Genomic DNA, 19,901 nt, shown 5'->3' with positions numbered 1-19,901 from the left:
CCGTTACCTCTACATGTCAGCTCGTAGTATGGACACATATTGACTACTTGCAGGAGTAGCTTGTGAATGGACGAGAAACATGTAAGCTAGCTGGGAACAAGTGCAACTTGTTGGATTGTTTGCACATTTCTTTTCGTTTTCTTCAAAAGAGAGAAGATCGCATAACCGTGGCAGAGTTTTAATTTCACGGTGGGCTTTAACCGTCAACCAACAGCCAATATCTGGTACATTTTTGTCACTTTACCAGCTAGTTTGGCAGACAACAAACTGATAGTTAACGAAATAAGATTTTTGTCCGTGTCCCCATGGTGTTAACGTGTTCCATCACTATTTCAGAAATAATTGTGGTACAAAAACATTTTTGAGCTGAAGCAGTGAAAGAACTTCCTCCTGCACATCCTACATAATCTCGGCTCACTGAAACACACACGAAACACATGAAACACATTAGATGCATCTTTGAACACTGACACGCACATTTTTCCCCGTTTTTTAAAATGTTAACCACACACACACACATACGCACACACACACACACACACACTCCACAGATCATTGTGCTAACTTGTTACATCTGTGGTGTTGTACGTGTGCACCATCTTCCTCCCGCTTCTTTTCCCCAGGTTACCTGTGTTCCTGTTTGTCATCTTTTTTTTAAACCTCTCAGGATTCCTTCATCTCACCCACAAAGAGCATATTTTTATCAGCTTTTGTCATTTCTGCATGCAAATGAAAAACTACGGCACCTAAAACCTGAACAAGCAGCCACTTCGATCTCAGCGTTTCGCGTCCCTTCATGGCGCACACATTCATGTCTGCAGTTGCAACCCTCGTCTGCCCTTGGGCCTTATGTTTACTGCCGTCTGGTTAAAAACAAGTCTGTTTGTCGCAAAATGCACCATAAAGAAATCTTACCAGCCGAGGTTGTACAGAAGAGGCTTTCATAGACCTGAAGGCAGGGGTAAATTGAATCTATGACATGACGTTATGGTTGATTTTCTTGTCTGTAGCCTCATTTAATATTTATGAAGCACAGCTAGACTCCTCTCTCCTCTCTCTCCTCTCTCCTCTACTCTCTCCTCTCTCTCCTCTCTCCTCTCTCCTCTCTCCTCTCTCCTCCCTCCTCCCTCCTCTCTCCTCTCTCCTCTCTCCTCCCTCCTCCCTCCTCCCTCCTCTCTCCTCTCTCCTCTCCTCTATTAATCGACCCCCTCTCCTCATCCACTCGTACATTACTATCATTTCTCCGTCTGTTAACCTATTCCTCCACTCCCTCTGCACTCACTCACCCCAAACTGTCCTCTTGTCTTCTCCAGCCCAACACTATTTATAGATCTCGCTCTTTGCATCCCTCGTTCCTTCCTGTCATTCACTTTTTCATTTCCTCCGTCCTTTTCATCTCTCATCTCGTTCTCCAACCCTCAGTCTTTCTTTTTTCTTCCTCCTTCCCTTACGTGTTCCTCCTTTGCACAGTCTTTCTTTCCTCCTCCATCATCCCACTCCCTCGTCTCCTTACCTCCACTCTTCTTGCCTCATTTGTCTCAATCCCCTTCCTTCCCCTCATCTGTCCTTCCCTGCTCCCCTTTCCTATCCCACTCCTCTCTGACCCACATCCTTGGATGACATCATCAAGAAGCTCATTCATCAAAATATCCTCCGTCTGCTCTGGAACTCACAGCACCTCTGTTGTATCAACCATTGACAGACGTATTCCTACACGTATTCCCTCAAACCAGTTTTAATCACAGTGTCTTTGTTGTTGCAGCACTTCCACTGCAGCTTTTCCTGCAACGTTCATGGATTTTTTTTTTTCTGTGTTTGAAGTCCCATGAGTCCATAGTCAGCTCCACAAATAAGAAGTAATGTAATGGCACCAGTGAGCTTGCATTTAGCTTGTAGTTGTAGATGGATCTGTCCTCCAGTGAGGCCTTATGTAAAAATAAATCCTCACTCATCTGGCTCATAGCAGATGGTGATGTGCCAGCAGACAGTGAATTATGGTATTGTGGCCAATTTTAATTTGGTCCAGAGTGATAACATGTTGAGTGACAGGCTGATCCTGAGGCACAGTGAGTTTGCATGGCTGCGAGGTGTCAGTTCACCGAGCTGCAGGTCAGTGTGGCTCAAAGACTCATTTCTGCCTTCAGCTTTTGGCAGCTCAGTCCAACATAGTGTCACTTACTTTGATGTGGCTCCATACACTCTTTTTGATAGCAGCACACAATATTGTCAGAATAATTTTGCCCTGACGGCTTTAGAGTTTAGATCTTTTCTATGCACTCAACGTGCTGTTCTGCAGTCGCGTCTGACAGGCAGCCATACTGTATAAATAAACTACTGCCACAATTGAGTTTGTTTTATTTGCCGGAGATAAAACGCTGAACAGAAATGATTACAAACAACAACGATAAGCCAGAAAAATGATGAATGCCTGCAGAAGGTAATTTTTATAGTTAAGATAAGATGACTCATGGGGCTTACTGATGTACTTTATATGATATTCAAGATCATAAATAGCAATGAGACAAAATGAGAGTGACAGTATTAAACAAAAAGTCAAAGCTGTAACGCATGAATACATTTCCATTACACACTTTGTTTCTACGTCTGCTGTAAAATCCATTGGGTGCTGGAAACAGCAGAACAAGAGGAAATATGATGACAAAATGCCTCATAGGGAAAAGAGAGATCACAGAGAAATCCAAATGCTGGAAACCCAATACAGCGTACACACCTGAGGTCCTGAAGGCAGATACGTGGAGAGAAACAATGTGTGTCCTCTTAACACAGTTCAGTACTGCAGTATCAAGGTTGCTGTTAAGGTGGGTCGCGCTTCACTTGGGTGTTGTTTTGGAAAGCATTGTGATGAACAGAGCGGACTGTAGTTACTCCATAGTGAGGGCGAAAATTGAACCTGCTCTTACTTATTTTCTCCTCCACCTCTTTCGCCCGTAGGGGAGCGCTTGTTCCCTCCCCCGTCAGGCCTGACCTACTCCACCTGGTTCTGCGTGGAGCGTTTCAGCGCCGCTCCCCAGGCCCACCCGGTGCGGCTGCTGACCGTCGTCCGTCGGGCCACGTCCTCGGAGCAGCACTATGTGTGCCTGGCTGTGGTGCTGTCCGCCAAAGATCGCTCGCTCACCGTCTCCACCAAGGAGGAGCTGCTGCAGACCTACTGTGAGTGCAGCGGTAACATGGGACAACCTGTTTTGTTGTATCAGGTGGTGTTTTTAGTTACAGAATGGGCCACTGTGGCAACCTTGGAGGGAGTGAAGTCAACATTTACTGAGAGCCAAACGAACACTTTTTATATAATTGCCTTGTTAATTTTGGTGGGTTGAGGCAAAGCAAAGGACAGCGCAACAAAGAGGGAGGGTGGTAAAGTGGTGGAAATCTGCATATCTATAGCACCCAGAGTTCATGTTTTTACGTCTGCCCAAGCCCTCTGACTCATCGATATCGTCCCCCTGTTTCCTCTCCCCCAATCAAGCAGCCGACGAGTCGAGTGAAGAAGCCTCCTTCTATGAGATCCTGCCCTGCTGTGCTCGTTTCCGCTGCGGCGAGCTGATCGCCGAGGGCCAGTGGCACCACCTGGTGCTGGTCATGAGCAAAGGCATGCTGAAGAACAGCATGGCCTCCCTGTACATCGACGGCCAGCTTATCAACACTGTCAAGGTAAACTTGGAGACGGAATGATGTCACAGATGCACGGTATCTTTGGAGAAGTCAGCTGGACTGACCGTTTAATGGAAGTACTGTTGCACACATTCACTGAGTGTGCCGCAGAAGATTTAAAATCTTACTGTTTTATGTTATTGTTACTCTAACAGGCATCTGTGTGCCGTTGTGTGCAGTGTGTTGATTCCTAAATTAGCTGCAACTGACAGTTCGCTTCATGGTTTTCAATAAATGAGTCAGTACAATGTAAAAAATACTGAAAAAGGCTCATCACAGATTACTGCAACCTAAGGAGATGTCTTCAACTCTGTCTGATCAACAGTCCAAGACCTAAAGCTTTTCAATGTGTGATGAAGAATAAAACCAAGTTAAGCAGCAAAACATCACGTTTGAGAATCTGAAACTAGAGAATGTTTTATATCAACATTTTTTAATTTCCTGTCAGTCAACTTGGTGATTATGCAGCCCTTCATTTCAGCGCTGCTCCAAATATACTGTCCCTTTCCTCAGAGGGTATGTTTAGAATATGCTGATGTGCATCATTTTCTGTTCTCATTATCATATAATGTAAATGTGAATCTGACAGTGTCTGTGTAGAGTCTCCCCATCGACAGATTGCACCCATTTTAAGTCCCTGGGTGGCACAGTGCTGATATTACAGAAAACAGCTTGTTATTTGCTCAGGAGGGAAACCTTCGTTAGTCCTGCTTTGCTGGGGGATACAAATATCGTACGATGAGCTCGAAATGTTCGCATCACTGACCGCCGTGTTGATAAAGACGAAGCACAGAAACCCATTTCTAAAGCAGGTTTTAAACAGTAGACTTGCAGCACAGCAGCCAGCAGACTGTGATGTGGCTTGCGGTTTAGTGGCTTTAGATTCCCCTGAGATTAGACGGCAGAGCAGGGAAACGGCTCGGCAGACCGCAAGTCTCAGCTTCCTCTCAGTACCACTGATAACAACGGCTTCATTTCCTGCTGAGGTCGTCGTACAGGAAACAACAAGCCGGTCATGTGTATCTTATGTGTCTGTGTGCATGTGAGCGTGCACTGGCAGCCTGTTTGTCCCCTGTGAATGAGTGTCTGTATGAAGTCTCTAAGGATCCTTTGGGTGCTCATCATGCTGTCTGCCCAGTGTCAAGTACTCAAATGAACATGTTACCTGCATATCCTCATGTGCTCTTAAAGAAACCCCTCATCTACATCATTACCCTCCTCCTCCCTCTCCTCCAGCTTCACTACATCCACAGCACACCCGGTGGCTCCGGCTCCACCAACCCCCCTGTAGTGAGCACTGTGTATGGGTATGTGGGGACGCCACCTGCCCAGCGCCAGCTCTCCAGCCTGGTGTGGCGTCTGGGGCCCAGCCACTTCCTGGAGGAGGTCCTGCCTGCCACCAGTGTCGCCGCCATCTATGAACTGGGACCCAACTACGTAGGCAGCTTCCAGGCCGTCTACCTGCCCTGTGAGTGGTCGTCTTAGTTCCATCCTCCAGTGTGGCGTCCTCTGTGTGCTCGCTATTTTATCTTTATACGTCCCTCATCTGACTGTTTATTGTCCCAGGTAAAGACTCCAAGACAGAGGTAGCACCTACCTCCCCAGTGGCGTTGGTACCAGAGGAGAAGGTGTCTTTCAGTCTGTATGCACTCTCTGTTTCTACTCTCACCGTGGCCAAGATCAGGAAAGTCTACAACAAACTCGACAGCAAAGCCATCGCCAAACAGGTCAGACATGCCTCTACTCGGTAGAATGAAAGTGTAGTGTGTAGAGTTTGCGAATTCATAGTGTTGGGAACAATAAATCACAAGTATTTGGTTGTCAGATATACTGCATGAGTTTAAGAATTTCCAAATTTCATCTAAGTCAGTGTAAGTTCATTCTCTTTGAAAGTGCTTTAGTAGTTTTTGTAGAGCTTGTTTTTAGTAGCAAATGTCCTTCAGTACTACAAATGCACAAATGTGATTCGTACTTCTGGAGTCTGACTAAGTGAAGGGCGCTGGCGTGTTGAGCTCACCGGCTGACATGACATCATATCTGACTGATGTAACTGACTGAAAAAAGAAACAGCCCTTTACCTCACCACAGCGCACAGTGTGGGGATGTTTTCAGTGCAGGCCTTTAGCAAAAAGTTTGCAGAGAAGAAATATTTATAATTTTGTGGAGGTTTCTGTTGCTCAGTCTGTATTTATAAATGTAAGCACACACATGTACAGACATAAATGCACGTGCATACTGGCGCACAAAGGTCAAACTCAACAGAAAGTATGCAGTTCGTCTCCTTGCATGGATGTTCATTTTCACATATATTTAAGCATTTACAGCAATTAAGGCGCCATCCTTTTATTCCGCCACAAGTGTGTGTTTGAGCTCCAAATGAGCTCCCTCCTCCGTCCTTATCTCTCTCACCACCTGTCAGGTTATTTCCCGGCCTGCTCTGCTCTCCCTGCTAAGCCCCAGCCCACGGCGACTCGCAGGAAGCAAATGTCAAAGAAATGCAGAGGCATCATCATTTCTGCTACAGCGGGGCCCTGTTGTAGAATAGGAAGAGGGTGTTTATGCTACCAGCAGTTAAGAGAATACGTTAGTGTTTTTGTTCAATCCAGAAAATCCAGACCGTATCATTATCACTTGTTCCTCATTAGAACTAGAAAACATGCCGCACAAAGGCAGTTTTTAGAGTGTACCTCACACCTTTTTCACTTGCTGACACTCCCAATTTCCTTAATTCCTCCCATATTTCACTGTAACCGGCTAAATAGGGCTTGATAAAAACAGAAAAATGTGAGTGGCTGTGTGTGTCTTTGATTGGGATTTCTTACCTGAACCTCTTCCCTCCCTCCCTCTTTAGCTTGCTGTGTCCTCTCATGAAAACGCCACTCCAGTCAAGCTGATTCATAATGCTGCCGGCCACCTCAATGGACTGGCACGTACCATTGGAGCAGCGGTCATCGGATATTTAGGTAAAGCAGATCTGTGAAAAAGCCGTAACAATAGCAAAAAATCCTGTTTTTTTACAGTCTTCTTGTAATCGCTCAGGGGCTCATTGGATTGGTTTGGTACAGTACTGTTTGAAGTTGTCGTATTTGTCCTGAAGCTCTTTGCCTCTTTCTTGCACATTCAGGGGTCCGCGCCTTCGTAGCCAAACCTGTGGCCACCAACCTGCAGTATGTGGGTGGGGCGGCGGCCATCTTGGGCCTGGTTGCCATGGCATCAGACGTGGAGGGCCTGTATGCGGCTGTCAAAGCTTTGGTGTGTGTTGTAAAAAGCAACCCGTTGGCCAGTAAGGAGATGGAGCGCATCAAAGGCTACCAGGTTAGGAAGAGTTTAACGCTGGTCACATGACAGGATGTGGTATTCTGGATTTGTAGCTGAAAATAACAAGTGAAAAACACAGACGCATTAGTTGGTAAATATGGGTATGGCGAGGTGGGGTTTGGGTTTCATGACTGACAACAAAAGGTGGAAGATTTTATTTGACACTTTGGGTGTCATGGCTGTCATCTTGAAACTGAATGTATTCCAAATGCAGTGAAACAAGATGATTGGGATATTTGTGCTGTTGTCCCCTTCTTGCAGCTGCTGGCTATGCTGCTGAAGAAGAAGCGCTCTCTGCTCAACAGTCACATCCTCCACCTCACCTTCTCTCTGGTGGGAACAGTTGACAGCGGCCACGAGACCTCCATCATTCCCAACTCCACCGCCTTCCAGGACCTGCTCTGTGATTTCGAGGTGAGGGCTTAGGGGGCCGCATGGAACCAAGATGTCTATAAACACTTTCACAATTTAATGTGCTATCTTGGCAGCTGAACAGCCATAAGCTTCCCGTTCCACTTAGACCTCTACTGAGCTGATGAAACCGTGGGAGTAGCAGGTATATTTTGGGATGTACTGGCTGATGTGACCAGATGAGAAAAAGTTTCTTTTACTCGGCTGGTGATAGCTTTGAGAATCTGGGCTGCTCTGTGCCAAGATGCCACCTCTTCATGCCAATAGTTACGCTGCCAAGCACAACTTGTGTCGCAGTGGTCTGAAGTCTGCTCCTCCTGCTCCTCAGGTCTGGCTCCACGCTCCCTACGAGCTCCATCTGTCTCTGTTTGAGCATTTCATTGAACTGCTGACCGAATCCAGGCAAGTGTCAGAGCTTTCTTTTCCTTGAGATGTGCCCTGAATATAGAAGTGATTGAACACTGAATGATTATGAAAATTACCTTCCCGAAGAAGTTATTTGGCACCGTTTCTTCGTTTTTCTTCATCATTTTCAGCGAAGCTGATCTAACTGTGTGTGCCTCTCTCTGTGTTCAACAGTGAGGCGGCTAAAAATGCCAAACTACTGAGGGAGTTCCAGCTGATCCCCAGACTGCTGCTGACCCTGAGAGACACCTCGCTGTCCCAGCCCACCGTAGCTGCCATCAGCAACGTGCTCAGTCTGCTGCTGCAGGGCTTCCCCAACCCATATGATCTGCTGAGGTAAACCAATGTTCAGACATACCTGTCCGCAAGGACTTTTGTACGTCACTCACACAGGATAGAGTAATGATAGAATATGTAAATTATGACAAGCAATGGATCATGTATCCATATTGCATTTGTTGCATAGTTTTTACTGTATGCCTGAAACATAAAGCAAAACACAAGCAAGTCCAAGCCTTTCCTTCCTTCACCTCACAGGTTTGGCCAGTTCATCTCGTCTACTCTCCCCACATTTGCTGTGTGTGAGAAGTTTGTCGTAATGGAAATCAATAATGAGGAGAAGATCGATGGAGGTAACACTGATTTAAATGCAGTAACATTCTCCTTGTTTATGTGGCCAAATGCTGGTAAATACAAAAGCATCATATTTGACTAGTAATAGATGAATATATATATTTAGTGCTTTTTCTATCCTGGCTGAATTAACAGTTTCCTCATGAAAACGTTTTGTCTCCAGGTAACGATGACGATTTTGGCGGTCTCCTGTCGGCCAACCTCATTCTGCTGAGAAACCGACTGCTGGACAACCTCCTCAGGCTGCTCTTCACCACCAAGGAGAAGTGCTCTGTCAATGCCCAGTAAGACAAAAGTCTCCTCCCATATCCGCATTTTTAGGAGTAATGCTGACTGTGGACCATCAGTTGACCCCGTTTTCCCTCCGTCTCACCCTGCAGGGCATGCGAGGAGCTGGTGCGGACGCTGGGCTTTGATTGGCTCTTAATGTTCATGGAGGAACATCTTCACTCCAGCACGGTCACGGCAGCTCTGTGGATCCTGGTGGTGCTGCTCTCCAACCAATCCACCCTCAACCGCTTCAAAGAGGGCCTGTGCGGAGGCGGCTGGCTGGACCACACCGACTCCGTCCTGACCAATAAAATCGGCACAGTGCTGGGTGAGTGCACGAGCGTGGCAAGGCTTCATGGCTATCATGGCAACACATTTACTAAACAAACAAAATGTTAAACCCAGTAATAACATTGACATTCCCTACCACAAGAGTCAGAAGCATGCAGTGATAATGTGCAGTGTATATACTGTATGTTGTAATATGGCTCAGCAGACGCCTCTCCTCACTCTGGCAACGCTTTCCGTCGGAGTTGGCCTTCGTTCAGTAAACAGAAAGCTGCGCAGTTTGTGCGCCGCACAGCCAAGGGTTGGTCTTCTCATTTTTTGCCTCCCTGCTCTCCCTACTGCTGCGACCACAGTCCCACCTGAGCTCAATGGTTTTCAGCCTCATCAGTTCGTCATATTACTTCTGCCTCAGAATGCTGACTTTTATGCTCTCTTCACTGTCTGTTTCTGTTCACTATTTGAGCACATTGGTGACAAAAATAAAGAGTATGCTCACAAATTTGTGTATTAGATTTTTTTTTCACTTCATCATCTTACCAACCTCCAGGCTGAGAACCATTGACCTTGCTTGAAAACCAAGCTGAGTAGTGACATGGCCTAAAAGAAGTACCACTGCTGTAGCACTGTCAGAATGTGGAAGCCCTTAGTTTTATTCAGATTTGGAGTTTGTTATCCAGCTCAACCAAATCCTGATCTTTTAAGTTACTTCCAATTCAAATTCTGCCTGATACTCTCAGTTAGAGGATTACAGTCCTGAATAGAGTAATCACCTCCTTGATAGACCCGTTCCATTAAACCCCAAACCAACAGCTGTAGCCAGAGTTGCCAGTAGTTGCCTTAGTCAGAGGGTGTGTGTGGTAATGTCGCCTATCTACCTTCATGCAATATTCTTAACATTCACTTCTCCCTTCACTTCTCCAACCCCCCGTTTTAGGCTTCAACGTGGGCCGCAGTGCCGGTGGGCGCTCCACACTGCGGGAGATCAACCGGGACGCTTGCCACTTCCCAGGATTCCCTGTGCTGCAGACACTGCTGCCCAAGCACACCAACGTGCCGGAGCTCTACTTCCTGCTCATGGCACTGTTCCTGCAGCAGCCCGTCACCGAGCTGCCAGACAGCCTGCAGGTACATGTTAGTACACCCAACCTTTTTTCTTCTTTTACTAATATTAATGGATCAGCACAGTGGATCGGAATTATACTGAACAAATGAATGCAGCTCTTCATTGTCTTATTCTCTAAAATCAGTACATATGGGTTTTTTTTAAGACACTTTATTTCTTTCTTCCCCAAATTAGACTTTTTCAAAAGAATTCTTTGGGAATGATCTAGTGACAAATAGGGACATTTGCATATGTTTAGTAAAACATGTTTAGCAAATGTAGTAGCATTTAGTAATATGCAGTGTGTATATTACCCCAGTGTGTGTCTTTGTCTTCTCAGTTTGACCTGGACTCCATCTGGACGTTCATCTTTGGCATGCCGGCCTCCAGTGCGACTGTGGTGGGCTCCATCCACAATTTTTACACCGAGGCGGCCTTCCTGCTGCTGGCCATGCTGCGCAGCATGCTCAACCTGGTGAGAACCACTGTTTAAGTGGGTTAAGAAATGTGTTGTCATTTTCAAGAAGTTCATAATGATCAGGGCAGACAAATATCACAATTTCACAATGAAATGAGTAAATGAAGAAGAAACAAATATATTCAGACTGTTGATTAAAACAAAAAAATACATAACAAAATGTAATCAAAGCTAAATTCAGTTGTCTCTACAAGGCCAGATATTATATTATTAAAGTGCTTCATCATTGTAGTTCTCCAAAAAAGTCTTGTAATAACTGTGTTTTTGTCTAAGGCTTGTTTTTTTGTAAAACTTTTCTAAAACAAGTCATCTCTTTCAGTCACACTGAGATTCTGCAGCTTTCCTCTTGAGGACATAATGCTCTCAGGATCAATATTCCAGTCCCATAGTTATGGCTTAAGAGAAGCCCCTTTTACCCAGAATTCCACTAATTAGATCAGACACCTTTTCCCAAAAGCAGATTACTTTTAAACACGCACACATAGAGAGCTTATGTCTCAGAAAACTCTGATATGTGAGAGGTTTCTCGTGTTCATCTTGTCATTTTAAGTGCTTCTTTATGTAGGATTTCCCTGCAGTCGCTGCCCGTGTTTTTTAAAGTGTCTTTTTAAGCTCCATTAATCCAAGAAAAATGACTGGGCACACATGCTGTCTTCATATTCATCCGCACACTCACACCCGGGTGTTTCTCAGTGAATTGCGCCGTGCTCGCTGCTGGTTGCTGACAAGCTTCACTCGACCTCCTGTTAACAGGCTGCTGCTGAACAAGTTCCTCTTTGCTTAGAGCCTCCAAACCAGTCTGAGATTTGAACTGAACATCCAGCACTTCCACTGCTTCTAGATGTCTTTTCTTGTGTCTCTTTCCAGCCGTGGCAGTCAGAGGAGGAAGGCTCCTGGCTGAGGGAGTACCCAGTCACTCTCATGCAGTTCTTTAGGTATCTTTACCACAACGTGCCCGACCTGTCGCCAATGTGGCACAGTCCTGAGTTCCTCTGTGCCCTGGCAGCAGCTGTCTTCCCCTTCAACATCAGGCCCTACTCTGAGATGGTAAGGCTGTATGTTTTCTCCTGAATCCGATGTTGAATAAAGTTCCAGCACAAGCGAAGGAGCAATAGGAAATATGTGACCTTTACTGGTGACGAGTTGCAACAACTTCAATAGCGCTTCAGCTTCTCCTGTACAAATCTCTTGTCCCAATACTTTAAATGCAAATTCAAAGGGGTTGTTGTTGCACGACTGAGGCAATAGGTCTGAAATTGGATTTAAAAGTAAAAATTTCATTACCTGAGTAAGTAATTACAGGTATTGATCAGGAACCCCATCAGCCCACTGCAGATATATGGTGATTCTGTCCTGTGGGGCAATACATTGTAAATTGGAATCTCCTTGCAATTATGAGCAATGCAATCAATGTAAACTGCTGCACTTTCAAGAACAAAGAGCAGGGCACTGCAGATTTTCTCATAAGAAAAGGTGTTTTCTGACAGTTTTGTAATGGGACACTTGCTCCTGCAGTGAGCCAAACCATTGAATCAAGTTATTATGTTGGTAAAAAACGTCAGAGGAAAGAACTTGGAGGAAGCAAGGCTGCACTGTACGAATGGAAAATAAAAGAATGTGCTGTTATAACTGTAAAAACATCAAAACCGTAGATTAATTGTCTCACTCCATCTGTCCCAGGTCAGTGATTTGGATGACGAGGCAGGTTCTCCCACAGAGGAGTTCAAGGCTTTTGCCGGGGACTCGGGAATGAACCGTAGCCAGTCTGAATACTGCAATGTGGGCTCCAAGACGTCCCTGACCAACCACCCAGCCAAAAAGTATGTCTTTGACTTCATGAGGGTCCTGATCATGGACAACCTCTGCATGACCCCGGCCAGCAAGCAGACGCCCATCATTGACCTGCTGCTGGAGGTGAGGAGATAAACAGCGTGGATGGACACAGAACCACTATAATTCTTTATGTTTTCTCCCTCTTGATGAATAAAAGCTGATATTAAAAATACCTTTCTTGGTGTTTAAGACCAGCCATTGTTGTAGCTCACTGAGTTTAAATGTGAGCAAGCGCACAGACTTGTAACATCGTAACTCTTTGTGAATAATGGTCCAAAATGTGTGTGTCTGTTTTCGGGTACAAGGCCTCCCCAGAGCGCTCCACTAGAACTCAGCAGAAGGAGTTTCAGTCCAACATCCTGGATGGGGTCATGGAGCACCTTCTGGCTGCTGATGTCCTTTTAGGTAAGTCTAAAATCCTCAACCCGTCATACAGAGGAATCCAGCCAGTCTTACTTTATCCAGTTTGTAGTTTCCCTGCCAGCTTCATTGTTTTCCAGTCTTCTATAGTTTTAGGGTAAACATAAACCTCCAAGTAATTTCCTCATGCTGCTCACTGATGTTTAATCTTACCTTAATGGTTCACTTCCTGCCAAAGTGGCTATTAACAAAAAATAGCTGATGATTAGGCAGAAAATGGCCTGGACGAGCACCGATTTCTCAGTTGGCTCTGTGAGATGCTCTGATTGTTGCATCATGAGTCAGCAAATCACAGTCTGAAGCCCAGAGAACTGCAAACATCTTTAGGATTTCACTTGACTGCTTGTGTTTAATTTAGTCAGCGCTCTGCAGTCTTGTTTTCAACCAAGATACATATGGATTTAAATTATAAAACAATACACAAACTGTATATTTAAGTTTTTTCCTTTGATCACATCACCTCTGACCTCACTTCGGAACTTATCTGAGCTAGTAGTAGCTAGTAGCTACTGTCAGCACACTATGCTGGTTAATGTGGAGGTGATTTCTGACAGCTAACACATGTACCTGCTCTCTCTTGTTGCTCCTCCATGCAGGTGAAGATGCCTCTCTGCCCCTCAGCAGTGGTGGAAGCTATCAGATTCTGGTCAACAACGTCTTTTATTTCACCCAGCGGGTGGTGGACAAGCTGTGGCAGGGCATGTTCAACAAGGACTCCAAGCTGGTGGTGGACTTCATCGTGCAGCTCATAGGACAGGTACAAACCAAAATGCCTTTAAACATTCCTCAAGGTCCAGAATGGACAGATTCATGATTGCCTGATTAATCAAGCAAGTGTACAGTTTCCCCTCCTGTACCTGCAGAGTCTTACTGAAGGCTCAGGCCAAGAAGCCTGACTGCATTTACAGTGGAGCTCATGTTTGGCTATGTGCCGGAGTCACATTATAGCAGACAAATTTATCACACCCAGAAAAAAGCGCCAGCATTTCACTGGTGCTTCTTGTAAACAGTCTGCATTATCCGAGTGGACATTTTTCTCCAGCGCAGCCGGAGGCAAACAGACGGCGTCTGTGTGCTGCCTGTGCTGGATGGAGAAATAAAACAGTCCTTCTGTGAGTCTTCCTCCGGTTAATGTAACCAGTGAACACGCTTAGGATTAAATTAGATCGGCAGCATCCATCTGACTGCAGGCTTCATTTACTCAGTTTAGACTGTGAAGGCACATGAATTAGATATGGCTGTTAGTCCATTTAGCGCCTGAATGACTGACAGGTGTCTGTTTGTTTCTCAGTCTGTAATGTTGTTTATGTTATATATAATTTTTACTGTATGTAAGATTCAGTTTATGCTTTGGGTTATTCCTTCCATCACTGAGAAAAAAGCTGTTGATGCAAAACTGAGATGGTTTCATAAATATTTCACTGTTTATGTTTTAACTCTCTTGTAAATGAGTGAAAAAAAACACGACCGTGAACACAGAGACTCAAGTGAAGTCGTGTGTGGACTTTGTATTCTGCTGTTCGTGTCATGCCTTATGCACTCACTGCTGTGCAAGTGAGAAGATTAAGAGATTATGCTCTGAAATTAATATTTCAAACCATAATGCCATTGGAAATATCCTGGTGTGATTAGTGGTTTAGATGTTCGCTCACTTCACTCTAAATATACGGCCAGTTCATAATATGTGTGTGCGGAACAGTCCCTCTACAGATGTGTGCAACCCTTATTTTCACAGTCTTTTTAAAGAGCTTTAGCAACTAAAACAACAGCACTAGAAAAACAAAGCTGCATTCACAACCCTCCAACTACTAAGCCCAGTTCAGCCTCGATTGCTCAAACAAATCTTCTTTCTGCTGAAATATTTCCACTGCAGCTTTATCCATATCCAGCGTACAGCAATACAGCGCACACAGCTAAAGAACCAACATGCCGAATCTCTTTTCTTCGACTGTATTTCTCACCTTCCTCTTGTTTTAGCGCTTAATGATCTGAAAATACTTTCCCTCTAACCTCCTACACCGGTTTGATTTTCCCTTCTCTTCTCCTCCTCCAGTCTAAGAGGCGTTCTCAGGGTCTTTCCCTTGACACGATCTACCACTGTCTGAACCGGACCGTGCTCTACCAGCTCTGTCGACCCCACAAGACGGTGGCTCAGCAGGTGGCCCTGCTGGACGCCCTGCGGGTCCTGACCGTCAACCGCAACCTGGTGCTGGGGCCAGGCAACCACGACCAGGACTTTGTGGCCTGTCTGGCTCACTGCTTTATCTGCCTGCACAGCGGGAGGTAGGGTGACATAAGCTTGTCTGTAGCAAGGTGTCTGTACACAAGGTTGACTCTGATTTATTGATTTTTTTAAGGCCATAAAATGTCTTGTGAAAAACGGAGTTCTTTGCAAATGTGTTCAGGTTCAATACATATTTTTAAATGGTTTATGCAGCTTGGTCTTAAGTCATGCTGGGGAGGTTCAAGCAGAGTGCTGAGAGTATTTTGAAAGAAATCCAAGAACTAGAAATGCTCACAAAATAGCATTGTTCTGCCTGTAGTTCAAATGTGTCATCAATGTACTGCAGCATTGAAATGAGTGGACCAAGAAGATCAGTATTTACATGTAAAGCAGTTTGTTCAGCATTGCCGCACGTTGTTCTGTCGGATAAACATCTATTACATTTGGTTGTGTGAAGCATGCATGACTCATAACAGACTCATTACATGGCGTCTGTGCACATATTCAGTGTGGAGGATGTGAAAACATGTTTCTGATGACGACACAAGTCAGCCGTTTTCTCTCTGAACCATAGAAGACTAAATAACGTTGATTGAAATGGGGCGTAAGAGAAGATGTAGTCACACATCCAAGTGAAACATCTCTTCATCAGGAGTTTAGCTAGTTAGCCTAGCCTACAGCTTTTGAGGTACGTTAGTTAGTCTGTCATGAGTGAAGACATAATCACCATTTCTATTCCAAAGTTCGTTTTGTCAGATTTTGTTCAGCAGTTATAAGTGGTTCTCTGGCTCCATCCGTTTAACTCAGTGTTTGTGTAGCTCAAGAGTGGTTTACCACAGACTCTCACACCTTTGTTTGTATTTTCTTTGAGTCAGACTGTGTCGTGTCCACTTCCACGCCATTGGACTCTAATCATGGCAAGTCTTTTTTTTGCGCGTGTCCTGCCAGAAGTGCTGATAGCTTCCAAAACTGCAGCAGGTGGAGAGACACTGAGTTTCCTACCACGCTGGGAACACAATATGCTTTAACACGACAGCCTGTGCGACTGCAGAGAGCAGACCTACTGCTGCAGAGAGGCCAAACAATCTATCTCTCCCTGTGACGCCCCCCTCAGGTATCTGTGTGGCAGGTTGGTACCCTTCACTGTGTGTTTGTCTCCGCAGTAGCGTGGAAGGCTTCGGTCTGGAGGCGGAGGCCAGGATGACAACCTGGCATGTCATGATGCCCACGGAGAACGAGGCCGACGCCACGCACAGCCACGACGTCAGCGAGGGTGAGAGACTGTTAGATGCGTGTTTGTGTGTGTGCGTTGACGGTGAACCTGTTTAACCCTGCTGACTGTGTGCATGTGTGTGGTCTTGAGATTTTCTGACAGCATCCCTTGGACAGGTTTTTACACAGTTTTGGACCTTTGTTGACAATTGAAATACAACAGGCACACAGCAGCACTGCACTTCAGTGCCATTGAAGCAGGCTGACTTGTTTATGCACAATGGTTACTGTGGCCCCTCCGCAGGCCGGCAGCTGCTGCTGAAGGCGGTGAACCGGGTGTGGACGGAGCTGATGCACAGCAAGCGTCAGATGCTGGAGGACATATTCAAAGTGTCTCTGCCCTGCAACGACAGAGGCCACGTGGACATCGCCACGGCCAGGCCGGCCCTGGAGGAGCCGGCCCTGAAGAGCTGGCAGAACCACCTGGGTGAGAGAGACTGGAAGAAACAAACACTCACACATACACACGCGCACAGATATCCCCACACAGACTTGCTGTGCACTAGCTGAACATTTCCTGAGCCAAGTCTGTGTTGGATTTACATAAGTAGATCAACTATTTGGGAGCTCCTCTTGTTGTTTTGCAAAGGAAATGCTTGAACGTGGTGCCGTGCCAGTAGGGCCTATTATCGCTGATCTGCTGTCTTTCCTGCTGGTCCTCTCGCTCAGGGTTGTACTTTTGCTGATGTAAGCAGAATGGGGAATTACTACCAGCCAAAGTCTTGACTCAGTCTGCTGAACCAGACTCTTTGGCTGGTAACCAGATAATGTGAGAAGTTTTGTCTAAATTTCCAAAAGTAATGAAAAAGGCTTCAAAGAGTTTCCTGTAATCTAGGGACTATTTTTCTTTTTTCGGTTCCGTTGAATACAAGGCGGTGGGTTGTCTGCATCTTCAGTTTCTGGAAAGAGATCTTTCTGTTGAGTTTTTTTTCCCTATGTGAATGGCTTAGTGGTAAAAATAATAAATTCACTCATGTGACTGGTTGTTTTGCTTTCTCTTCTATCTTCTTTGCTGTTCAGTCTATGAGAAGAAGTGTATCAGTCGAGGGGAGGCAGTGGCGCCGGCGACCCAGTCCAAACTGTCCAGAGTCAGCAGCGGCTTCGGCCTCTCCAAGCTGACGGGCGTCCGCCGCAACAAGAAGGAGAACAGCCTGAACAAGAACAGCCTGTCAGCGCAGGTGCACACAACTGACACTCAGAGCACAGCTGCAGCAGAGGTTCACAATACCCTTAAAGCATGTGTTAGTCCGCTTTCTTCCATCACAGTCTGGTATTTCTGACCAACAGGAAACCTTCCAGTGGATGTTCACACACATTGCTGTTGTTCGAGACCTGGTGGCCATGCAGTACAAAGAATATCAAGAGGTACCACACGTGCATCATTATCAAACACAGTGGGTGCAAAAATTCAAGCTGCTTTATCGCAGATGACATATTAGCAGCACAGTCGCAGTGAGAATCCAGCTGCAGGACAAAACAGCAGACTGTTACGTAACGGTGCAGTCAGGGTGTAACTGCAGGACAGTAAACCAAATAAAAACACAGCACAGGGACACTTTCACAGGCTGGTGTGGCAGTTGTGACAGCATGTATACTTCACAGCAACATTTTTTAAGTGACTCACCACTCACACCTCATCCACTGCTCCATCTCCCAGCGGCAGCAGAACGCCCTGAAGTACGTGACCGAAGAGTGGGCGTCCATCGAGTACGAGCTGCTGCGTGAACGGGGCCTCTGGGGCCCACCCATCGGTTCCCACCTGGACAAGTTCATGCTGGATATGACGGAGGGGCCCTGCCGGATGAGGAAGAAGATGGTCCGCAATGACATGTTCTATATCCACTACCCATACATCCCTGAGATAGAGCCAAACACCAACTCAGCACAGGTAAGCAGCTTTAAATCTGCTCCCGTGATCCCCTCCCCTTCTACATGTTTCCAACAGTGACAAAGACAGAAAGAGACATATCTGCATTTTATAAATATTTAGAAGAAAACATGGGGAGAAATTCACATTTTAGATAATAATTCCCTCCACAGCTCCAGAGTAGTCAGCTTGCAAGAATAGCTGTCCTCTTGGACGAGCTCGTCGGTGTCATGTGAGGAAGTGACACCAGCAGCCGGTGGCTCACTTTTCCTGGCACCACCGAGACACATTTAGCTTTGTTTGTTCTACAAATAATCCCCGTTCTCTGTTTGCCAACGGATGCCTCTCTTCACTCCACAATGATTTATTTCGTTAGGAAGATACAAAGGGACAGCTCACAGGCGCAGGTTTGTATTCATGTCAGCCTCTTAAACACGTGGAAGCTCAATTTTTCTTTTTAATTTTTTAAGCTGTAAATTTTGCTCACGTCAAAGTAAAAGAATGTGTGAATTACCAACAATGCAGGCAGCTAAAAGTTATTAAAAAGTAGTTAATATGCTGAGTTTTGTTTAAAGCTGGCCCTCCATTGATAATACAAACATACTTGGTAGAATTGGATGAGCTTTTCATGAAGAACCCCTTTCCAGCTCATGGCCTCTTAAATTGACCCAGTCTAATGAAGTCCAAAGTACCCCAGGCCTAATCATAATACATCATTTAAACAGACTCCCCCCGAGTCTGTTTAAATGTAGCTGCAGGGTGTCTGACAAAGTCATACACTTGTGCCTTGCAGCTGAATACCATTACTAGCAATTTGCTCGACTTGCTCTTTGATGCCTTCACGAAGAATTGGCCCAGAACTCTGCACCACAGGAGGTGAATTTATTTTAATTAATACACTTGAAATTAAAAAGAAAAATGTTTGGTTCCTGTTTCTACATGGCTATTTTATGAATAACCTAAGGAAAATATAAACTGTGTGTATGGAAACGTGTAAAATTCAGAGTCATGGTACCAGATGGCGTTGCCACTGGCCTTTGTAGTGCTAATCTCTACTGCACTACAAATAAGTCAGCAGGGTTCTCTACTGACATTTAAACACTCTCATCCTCCTTCTATTTGCATCCTCCAGCCCTCTTCCCCCCCTCTGGTTCCCCTGTTACCCTCAGCCCTGGCTGGGGTCCTTGACCGAGCCCAGGTACCTTTCTGAAGTCAACAGGAGCTTGAGCTGCCGTTGAAGCCTGGTGTGACTGCATGATTATAACAAACATGCCTCCAGAGCAAAGCCGAATCATTTTAATCTGCTGATGCAGTCCTCTCTATTGAAGCAACATGTGAATCATCTGAAGCCATATCCTGCTTTTCCAGCAGCTGTGCAGTAAAAACCTTTGCTATGGAGTTGATGGCCTTCCTGTTTTAAACTCACCCTTTGTCATGTGAGCTGGCAGGTTGAGAAGTTTTTGATGCTTTGCAGAATTCAAGTGTGATGATAGTTACAGTAATCCCAGCTGTTGGTTTTCTGAAGGTTTGGACCTCATATCGGCTGTATGTAGGTCACACTATGAGAATGAAACTAACCAAGGCTGACATTTTGTAATTTTGCTCTTCAGTGTTGTCTTTTGCATGTAAGCGACTGGACATTATTGGTGTTTTCTCAGTGGTTCATCCCAGATGCTTCTAATTTTGTGTCAATATAATGTCCCATAGCTCC

At 45.4% G+C, this 19,901-nt stretch overlaps 1 protein-coding gene across 6 annotated transcripts in view; it reads left to right on the top strand.

Annotated features, from left to right (window-relative positions):
* Positions 1–19,901, top strand: part of wdfy3 (WD repeat and FYVE domain containing 3) — an 86,721-nt gene that overhangs the window by 52,021 nt on the left and 14,799 nt on the right. For 3 of the 6 annotated variants that reach the window (XM_076730772.1, XM_076730773.1, XM_076730767.1), the window contains 24 exons: positions 2,953–3,171; positions 3,485–3,669; positions 4,906–5,137; positions 5,236–5,396; positions 6,521–6,632; positions 6,794–6,984; positions 7,249–7,401; positions 7,727–7,800; positions 7,978–8,139; positions 8,341–8,435; positions 8,600–8,720; positions 8,817–9,034; positions 9,929–10,125; positions 10,437–10,571; positions 11,442–11,621; positions 12,255–12,488; positions 12,713–12,812; positions 13,424–13,584; positions 14,881–15,110; positions 16,215–16,324; positions 16,568–16,750; positions 17,344–17,501; positions 17,611–17,688; positions 17,981–18,211. In XM_076730772.1, coding sequence (XP_076586887.1) covers positions 2,953–3,171; positions 3,485–3,669; positions 4,906–5,137; positions 5,236–5,396; positions 6,521–6,632; positions 6,794–6,984; positions 7,249–7,401; positions 7,727–7,800; positions 7,978–8,139; positions 8,341–8,435; positions 8,600–8,720; positions 8,817–9,034; positions 9,929–10,125; positions 10,437–10,571; positions 11,442–11,621; positions 12,255–12,488; positions 12,713–12,812; positions 13,424–13,584; positions 14,881–15,110; positions 16,215–16,324; positions 16,568–16,750; positions 17,344–17,501; positions 17,611–17,688; positions 17,981–18,211 — 3,920 coding nt within the window. Of the gene's footprint in view, positions 1–2,952; positions 3,172–3,484; positions 3,670–4,905; positions 5,138–5,235; positions 5,397–6,520; positions 6,633–6,793; positions 6,985–7,248; positions 7,402–7,726; positions 7,805–7,977; positions 8,140–8,340; positions 8,436–8,599; positions 8,721–8,816; positions 9,035–9,928; positions 10,126–10,436; positions 10,572–11,441; positions 11,622–12,254; positions 12,489–12,712; positions 12,813–13,423; positions 13,585–14,880; positions 15,111–16,214; positions 16,325–16,567; positions 16,751–17,343; positions 17,502–17,610; positions 17,689–17,980; positions 18,212–19,901 lie in introns of all 6 variants that reach the window. The other 3 variants (XM_076730769.1, XM_076730771.1, XM_076730768.1) reach the window with 3 other exon arrangements.

The sequence above is a fragment of the Chaetodon auriga genome, chromosome 5 (genome assembly GCF_051107435.1).
Source record: "Chaetodon auriga isolate fChaAug3 chromosome 5, fChaAug3.hap1, whole genome shotgun sequence".
NCBI classification, from domain to species: Eukaryota; Metazoa; Chordata; class Actinopteri; order Chaetodontiformes; family Chaetodontidae; genus Chaetodon; species Chaetodon auriga.
This window is presented reverse-complemented; position numbering and strand designations above follow the sequence as displayed.